The following is an 8307-nucleotide window of genomic DNA, read 5'->3' on the forward strand; positions in this document are numbered from 1 at the left end:
AGTTTTGTCTGACAGACTTGATTGGTTTGTGGAACCACATTCCGCAGTCTCACCCAATTGGTCCGTAGTGCGGAAAAGTCCACTTGTACTCGTGTGTGATTGGCTGTCAGTCGTGTCAGTATTATCCCTAGCAAAAATTGTGTTTAGGGTTCACTTTGATTGTGACAGGAGAATCCCCTTCCTATGCTCCTTGGATGCCCACGGTATTTTAAAATACATTTATATTCCATATAGTTCCGCCAGTAATATCACTTACTTGCTGTACCCTTTCGTATTTTAAAATGTTAGGATCTAGCACTCTGTGACAGGAGTGGTGAGTTTGGTTAGCCGTCATGCTAACTAACGTCCCTTACATAATACTCATTGGCTTTTAAGGACCATATTTGTACTTTACGTGTATATGACTGTAGAATTAAACCATGTGGATGCGTTGACATATTACAGCTTTCTGACTGTCTTTTCCAGCAAGGTCGAGAGCCTTGCAACATCTGTTAGCATCGCTATTAACGATATGAATGAATTGTTATTGTCAAAATGGCTGTCAGGAATCATTTCGTGTTTCTTAATTTATGCTATCTATCACGTCAGTTTGATAGCAATACAGTAGAATGCTGTTTTTTTGAAATGGTTTGTGTAGTTAAATGAAATAATATAGTGGTTTCTGTAATGCATGTTTTTAAATTTGCAAAGTGTAGTTTGTGAAGTGTAGTAGATCCTTATTTTCGAAAATAGTGATGCAGTGATCGATTTGCTTTTCTGGCCACCTTTCCCCTGCTGAGCAGCTTAATTACCTCCCTGTGTGTTAATTCCCTGTCTGGACTCTGAAGTGTCACCTTGTTTACTAGGTGACAGCTTTCTTTTTGCTTCGCAGGATGAGGGAACATTGAAAAGTCAACCTCGGCTCATCCCGGTGACTGAGGTCAACGCTTTTGGCTTCAACTTCAGAGCTTTGTTGCCTTTCGCGTCCTTCCAGGATGTCCATGAGAAGAACGGAGGGCATGTCCATCGCCCAGGCCTTGGCCATGACGGTGGCGGAGATCCCCGTCTTCCTCTATTCCACATTTGGACAGGTAATTGGACCACGCAATAAATAACATCAAGGGTATTAATAGATGATTTGTTCTCAGAACATTTTCTCCCAGCTGAGGCTGAGCCCGAGCTTGAAGAAGGTGCTGTTTGCCACAGCGCTGGGCAGCGTGGCCCTGGCGCTCACCGCCCACCAGCTCAAGCGGCGTGGGAGGAAAAGGAAGCAGGCCATCCGTTCGAAGGAGGCCCAGGCGGCGTTGGGCGTGCCTGATGCGCTGCTGAGGACGGGGAGGCCGTCCACCTTGAAGAGAGGTGCTTTGCGATGTGCATGGCCATCAAATTAAATAAATTGACACCCACTTACTCCATATTAGCATTTTATAACCCCCTAAATGAGTGCACTAATTCAAATTTGAAGGATTTTTCAAAGTTATGGATCCTTATTTGTATGTACTTCAATTCAATTGGATGAATACAATTTGAAATAACATCAATTGGTTCAATAAGACAACGAACCCAGGCATCGCTTTGTCTCCCCCTTGTGGTGACAAAACATGACTTCTCTTCAACCCTATTTTATGGAGCCTGCTGATCTCTATCACTATGGCGACCATTCAAATTGTCTCATACTAATGATTTTTTTTTAAACTTTTGGGTTTAGTTCCACTGTCGAGCCCCAGCACCCGGAGCAATGACACCCTAAGCGGGATCTCGTCTCTGGCGCCCAGTAAACACTCCAGCTCTTCGCACAGCTTGGCGTCTGTGAGTGAGTCCGTCAACTCCGGTCAACGTTACGGGAAAATTACATCTTAGTGGATGCTTCTCACCCTCACAGATGCGAGCTGCCACCTCCCCAAATCAATCGGTCAATCCTGCCACGCCATGGGAGGTGGAGGAGACGGCGGTGGGTCGGACGGCCGCCGTGGAAGACGTCAACGCCGAGAATCTCTATTTAATGGGTGAGACTTGCACTTACCTTAATACAAGTCAAGAAATCAAGTCAATAGAAGTCAATAAATGAATCAAATCTCTTGAGGCATGGAGCTTTTTGAAGAAGCCCTCCACAAATGGGAGCAGGCGCTCCACGCACGCCACGGTCGCCGAAGTTTGAGCGCCAGCAATGGCGCTTCGACGCCACAGGCGGCGGCAAGTGGAGACGCGGTAAGTTGCCGTGGCGGACGTTGGAGCAAATGTGGATGCTGACCTTCAAATACTTGTCCCTCCTACCAGACAGAAACGCAAAACAAAGTATTCGCCGACAAGCTGGAGACGTTACTGCATCGGGCGTACCACCTCCAGGAGGACTTCGGGGGCAGCGTTCCCGCCGAGAGCATCTTAGCTGATTTTGGTAAAAGAAAATGGGAGTTGGAATACATGGAATCATCACTATTTGGCTTCAAAATGGACTACTCACTTGACTGGTTGACAATTTAAGTTTACTGTTCAATTTCCCCGCCAGAAAGCGAGGGAACGCTCATCTTACCCCCACTGGAGAGTTTCCGCCTGCTGCCCGATGACGACGATGTCGCTACCGTGTCGTCAGATGACTCCTTTTTTTCTGCCGTGGAGGTGGGTGCCGTTTATCCGTTGCCATGACGACTGCAGCCTAAGCGGCTTTGTTGTTGTTTTTCTTTTTGTAGATGTTTGATGCCATTTCGTTACAAGACCCCTGCCAGCTCCTAAAACCGGCCCCCCTCTACGAGGAAGCTTTGGTTTGCGTCAGAGAAGAACGGGTGGGCTACAGGTCGCTGAGGTACGGTAGTGGAGGACTCCAAAACAACCAGTATAGGCCAACTGAATGCATTTTTTTTTTTTTTCCAAAATATCTTACTAGGACTGAACTACTGGAATGCTATGGAGACCAAGACTTTCTGGCCAAGCTGCACTGTGTCAGACAAGCATTTCAGGTGGCTTTTTATTTAATTTATTTTATGTATTTTTTTATGTATTTGGTTGTCTTGCTTTTTAATCAGGCGCTGTTGCTGGACGAAACTCACCGCACATTTTTCATGGAGACGGGCAAGCAAATGGTAGCCGGCCTAATGGTCAAGGCTAATAAGGTGAACATGGTGTACCTGCACTTGGGCATATATCCAATGTCCTATATTTTTTTTATGCTGATAACTAGTTTTTTTAAGAGTCCTAAAGCTTTCCTGGAGAGCTACGAGGACATGCTGCTCTACACTCAGCGCGAAGAGACGTGGGCCGTCACCAAGATGGAACTTCAGGGTCGGGGGGTGAGTATTTTTAACTTGTGGTCTGCCCATCTCGAGTATTCGCAAGATGGCTGGCATTCCAGTTTCAAAGATTTAAATTGATTTCCATTTGAAAAATAAATATGCTTTTTTAAGGTGGTGTGCATGAGCTTCTTCGACATCGTGCTGGACTTTATCCTAATGGACGCCTTCGAGGACTTGGAGAACCCGCCCTCGTCGGTGGTGGCCGTCCTGAGGAACCGTTGGCTTTCGGATAGCTTTAAAGAGACGGTGAGGGCATCGCCAAAACACACCCACGGATAGAATGTCGTGACTTTAACGTTCTGTCGGCATTTCAGGCTCTAGCCACGGCTTGCTGGTCCGTATTGAAGGCCAAAAGGCGTCTCCTGATGGTTCCCGACGGCTTCATCGCCCACTTTTACACCATATCAGAACACGTCAGCCCCGTTTTGGCCTTTGGCTTTTTAGGCCCCAGGCAGCACTTGAGTGAAGTCTGTACAATATTCAAGGTGGGTACCAAAAAGTGACTATTTTTGAAAATATGAAGGTTGTTCTGAATCCTATTTTCTATGAATCCACAGCAACAAATTGTGCAGTACCTCAAGGACATGTTCGACCACGACAAGGTGCGCTTCACTTCGGTGCAGTGCTTAGCCGAGGACATTTTGAAACTCTCGCACCGCCGCAGCGACATCCTTCTGGGCTACTTGGGCATCGACGGTCTTCAAGAGCTCAATGGAGGCCCCGCCGGTGACATGCATGGACCCCATTGAACTCTGGCGCTTTTTCATTCGTCACACTAACAGCGATTATCAACCAATCCGTCGCCCAATGAAGAACTTGTCTGATATATCAGTGCGTGCTTGCATTTTTTTTTTTATATGAAATGTTTTGACCTCAAATTCTACTTGAAGTTCATTGCAAAGCAGCTATTTATTCCGGTCTGAATCAGTTCACAGTGTAATTGTAAAATTTTAATGAGAAGAAGTTACAGGCCAGTGGTTCACATTTGAATCATCCCGTAGATTCATATCACAGTAATCAAGATGTGATAAGCAGTGTACATTGTGTATCTTAAGCCTATTCTTCTGCTTTACATTTATTCAAAGCATTTATGTGGACAAACTCCTAATTGATTGGTATATCTTGTAAATATAATACATCCATCATACAGGGGCAATGTTACAAACAATAAAGTTATACTTATATTTGAGCAGTGTCCTGCATGGGAAATGTGTTCATATGTACATAATTCACATTTTTAACCACTTAGAATAAATAAATTAGAAAAAAATAAACTCTGGATCTCCATACAATAAAATTTTACAATCTAAAGACAAGAGGCGTGTCCCTATTGTTACTACGCATGTGCGAAACCGGCGTTATCGCTGACTACAGGATACAGAATAGGACAAAACTAACCAATTTGCGGAACAACTATTTCCAACGCAATGTAGCTAATGCTTTGGTTACATTAAATGACCACTAATGAAAAATGTAACCTGTAGAAATGCATTCTAATAGAAGAGTCACGCTAGTAACCTTTGTTTTTCCATAGCAGCAACACTGCTTCGTTTGTTGCGCATGCGTAACGCAGTCAGTTCAAGCACCGCACATCGTGCATTGACACCCGGTGTAGTTGTGTCCGGGTAAGATGGCGTTAGAAGAGCAGTGCTCGGCGCCACCTAGATGGCGAGCCATATCGCTAACACATGTCGAGTTCGCCGAGGGTAAGTGGAATCGACGTCTTCTCTCGCACCGACTAACCGAGGGCTGACGGCTATGTGGTGTTTCGCTTGTCGTCTTCCGTCAATAGAAACGGCAGTCGCCCAATGGCTGCGAAATTGTGCGACGCCGTTAAAGGCTGAACGTCACCAGGGGCGGCCAAATTGTGAGACGGGACGCATGCGCATTTGGTGATAGTGGGCACAATAAAAGCTAACGAGTTAGCCTGTGAGACGAGTTGTTATCATGGAACAAGTGAACATATTCCACATACCCCGAGCTACTCGTACATTTAACACACCGCCAAAATTTGGAAATAAAAGTAACGTCTGATTGTTGTTATCTGTTCCCTTGGGGAGTGTTGTTAACACGCGAGCTCACTGGCCCGATGCTATTAGCGTTGCTACTATCAACTGTAATGAAGGGTTAAGGCTAAAATATAATTGATTAAAATATGATAAAAAACGGACTGAACAATTGTGCTATTATAGCCCTTTCTAAATATGACGTGCCTACCCCAAGTGGGCCCTGGCACAATTTCTAACTGGGTCAATATCAAATACAGCAGGGGTAGGAGCCTATGGCTCGCGAGCCATATGTGGTTCTTGTGACGAGTGCACACTCTGCTTACCTGTAAGATAATGTCACTTTAGCACTGCTTTATCTTAATATATTGGATTAGATTTTGTGATAGTTATAGTCTGTTTTTTGTATTTCAGATGACCTGACGGGACACCTGCTGGCCTACATCAGCCTCCTGCCCATCACCATTCTCGTGGGCTTTGTCACGCTTATCGTCTTCAAGCGGGAATTGCACACGGTGAGGAAGCCACGGCACCCCCGGTTTTGTAGGTTGCCTTTCAATGTGCGCCTTTGCAGATTTCCTTTTTCGGTGGGATCATCGTTAACGAGGGAGTTAACTGGATGCTCAAGCACATTCTCAGAGAGCCCCGCCCATGTGCCGGTAAGGAGAAAATGGGACCATAAGCCATTTTTGCGTTGAATTTGATGGTCTTAATACTGTCATTTGTCCACAGGGGCTCATTCCATGCTGAACACGGATTATGGGATGCCATCCAGTCATTCCCAGCTCATTTGGTTTTTTGTTGTTTACTTTTTTCTTTTTCTTTATTTAAGGTGAGACGGATGCAAAACATATTTGCGGATAAGAAAAAGCCACATGTCCCTGTTTCAGTGCCATTTTTGCATGTCTGTCATCTTCAGTGACACTGAAATAAGATCATTCATTTATCATTCAAATATATCTATATTTTTTAATTAATGAATGGAAAATGGAAATACACTCATTTTAAAATAAAATAAAATAAAATCCTAACATTTATTGCCTAAGTTAGACAACAATACATGTCCGATTCACATTAATGAATCCACTAATTGATCCCCTCTTTCCCAGAATGCATCAGACCAACAACGCCCGGTGCGTGGACCTATTGTGGCGACACATCTTGTCCATGGTCCTGCTGGGCGTGGCCTTAGCCGTCTCCTACAGCAGGTTGGCCCCGCCCCACAGCCCTCCCCCTTAGGTCTCCACTCTGGTCTTAACTGGTCTGGCTCTCTTTCCAGGGTCTACCTACTGTACCACACGTGGAGCCAAGTGTTCTACGGCGCCGTGGCGGGCAGCACAATCGGCGTGCTCTGGTTTTTCATCACTCAGGAGCTGCTCACCCCATTGTTCCCCAAAATAGCCGCATGGTAAGACCATCCTGCCTGTGCCAAATGGCTTGCAACATTTGTTTTCATTATTTTTTGGTGTATCTTGAAACAAAAGCCTCCCCCATCAAAACTTTTTAGCATTTCATGAGCCACGTTTTTACAGGCCTGTGTCCGAATACTTCCTGGTACGTGACACCAGCCTGATCCCCAACATTTTGTGGTTCGAGTACACAGTGACACGTTCAGAGGCCAGGTAAATCCAACACAGACCCCGCCCCCTCTCGACTGGTTTTAACCACTTTTTTTTTAGGAACAGACAAAGAAAACTGGGAACCAAACTCCAGTGAACGCCTGGTTTTCCAAAACATTAACAGAAAAACACTGGAGGACTTCTGGACTCGGGTTTTCCGGGTTGATGAAAAGCGGGGAGGTGGTGGTAGCGCCCCCCTACGGCCGACACGCGCATCACATCACATGACACACACCCTCCCTCCCCCAAGCCGCCACGGTGTTTGTACAGTTCGTCCCACGCATGCCACACCGTGCAAAAAGGCCAACAAGGATAGATTAAAAATTTGGAACTTGAAAATGCACACGGTGGCCAATCCAAAATGGAGGATCGCTTCCACCACAAACAGCATGTTTTTTTTGTCTTTTCATATTCTGACACGGGCCTGAAGTTTTAGTAAGATCTCAGAAATTGGTGAAAAAAGCACTTTGTAAAAGAAAAACAAGTGAGCTCGTTCAACTGGTTATTTTTTATATTTTTTGTAGCAGCCTGGGAACAAAATTCTGGGATTTCTTTTATTTTATTTGTAATCTTCCAATTATTTGTCACATTTTTTTAAAACTTGTTTTCTTGGTCAGATTTACCTTTTTTATTTTAGACATTTTTAATATTTTTAACATTTATTTTGAACATAATTGACATTCAAAAAATTCTTAGTTCTTTTCTACATTCTTTTAACTAAATTAAAAATCCAAACCTAATCAAATTTGCCTTTTTTTAACATGACATTTCCATGCCGACATTCCATGTCCTTTTTCTGTTTTATTTTATTATCAAGCGAGCGTGCATTCAACAAAAGGGAAAAAAGGAACATTTGGAAAAACAAAAGTGCATCATGAAGGTCAGTCTTAGCATGTTGTGCTCCACTTATCATATCATAACAATAAAAAAGGGAAATAGTTGTTTTTTCCATCTGTAAGATTCTATCGTCAGGCAGAATAAACATGTTTTATGTAAATGTCACACTTCTGGTTTTAAATCTGAAATGCAAAGCTCGTTTTTTACAATCCTGTCACTAAATCAAACATTAAAATATTTATGTATAGTATTTACTGTGTGTTGTACTAAATTAGAAAGAAATGGAAGTCACCGCAAGTGAAATACGTAAAATGAAAATCAATTGCAATTGTGTCCACTAGAGGGCTCCATAGACATCCACCACTTGAACCAGTTCAATAACAAGCGTAAGTGTCCTCTAAAAAATGTAACTGCCAAATGACAGTCATTTACTGGTCCTGATTCAGTAAAATTGATGTATTGCTTGTCACAGAGTGAAGTTCAATCAGTTTGAGATGATTTACTAATAATAACTCCACAACACATACTGTAATGTATAATAAGTATCTAAATAGCAGTACATCCAACATCGATACAATT

General features: G+C 43.7%; 2 protein-coding genes across 2 annotated transcripts; both read left to right on the forward strand.

Annotated features, from left to right (window-relative positions):
* The first annotated feature begins 48 nt into the window (after positions 1-48).
* miga2 (mitoguardin 2) lies at positions 49-4455 on the forward strand. The gene is made up of 15 exons (XM_077737547.1): positions 49-203; positions 872-1070; positions 1128-1338; positions 1688-1788; positions 1862-1985; positions 2063-2187; positions 2257-2374; positions 2486-2595; positions 2667-2779; positions 2861-2933; positions 3000-3086; positions 3165-3263; positions 3378-3512; positions 3581-3751; positions 3824-4455. Exons 2-15 carry the CDS (start codon positions 975-977, stop codon positions 4013-4015), a joined length of 1755 nt encoding a protein of 584 aa, XP_077593673.1. The 5' UTR covers positions 49-203; positions 872-974; the 3' UTR covers positions 4016-4455.
* A 219-nt stretch (positions 4456-4674) lies between these two features.
* dolpp1 (dolichyldiphosphatase 1) lies at positions 4675-7978 on the forward strand. Its single transcript, XM_077737550.1, has 8 exons — positions 4675-4972; positions 5687-5787; positions 5847-5931; positions 6005-6104; positions 6382-6480; positions 6552-6680; positions 6805-6894; positions 6952-7978. The coding sequence occupies exons 1-8, from the start codon at positions 4897-4899 to the stop codon at positions 6986-6988; spliced, it is 717 nt and encodes a 238-aa protein (XP_077593676.1). The 5' UTR covers positions 4675-4896; the 3' UTR covers positions 6989-7978.
* Positions 7979-8307: the final 329 nt, after the last annotated feature.

Source organism: Stigmatopora nigra, chromosome 17, assembly GCF_051989575.1.
Source record: "Stigmatopora nigra isolate UIUO_SnigA chromosome 17, RoL_Snig_1.1, whole genome shotgun sequence".
NCBI classification, from domain to species: Eukaryota; Metazoa; Chordata; class Actinopteri; order Syngnathiformes; family Syngnathidae; genus Stigmatopora; species Stigmatopora nigra.

Excerpts from the sequence above, each read along its gene's own strand:
- miga2 (XM_077737547.1), top strand. The coding sequence starts at position 975 with ATGTCCATGAGAAGAACGGAGGGCATGTCCATCGCCCAGGCCTTGGCC. Across the intron at positions 1,339-1,687 it reads GCCGTCCACCTTGAAGAGAG|TTCCACTGTCGAGCCCCAGC; the intron begins GTGCTTTGCGAT and ends TTTTGGGTTTAG. Across the intron at positions 2,375-2,485 it reads GAGCATCTTAGCTGATTTTG|AAAGCGAGGGAACGCTCATC; the intron begins GTAAAAGAAAAT and ends TTTCCCCGCCAG.
- dolpp1 (XM_077737550.1), top strand. The coding sequence starts at position 4,897 with ATGGCGTTAGAAGAGCAGTGCTCGGCGCCACCTAGATGGCGAGCCATA. Across the intron at positions 5,788-5,846 it reads TCAAGCGGGAATTGCACACG|ATTTCCTTTTTCGGTGGGAT; the intron begins GTGAGGAAGCCA and ends GCGCCTTTGCAG. Across the intron at positions 6,681-6,804 it reads TTCCCCAAAATAGCCGCATG|GCCTGTGTCCGAATACTTCC; the intron begins GTAAGACCATCC and ends ACGTTTTTACAG.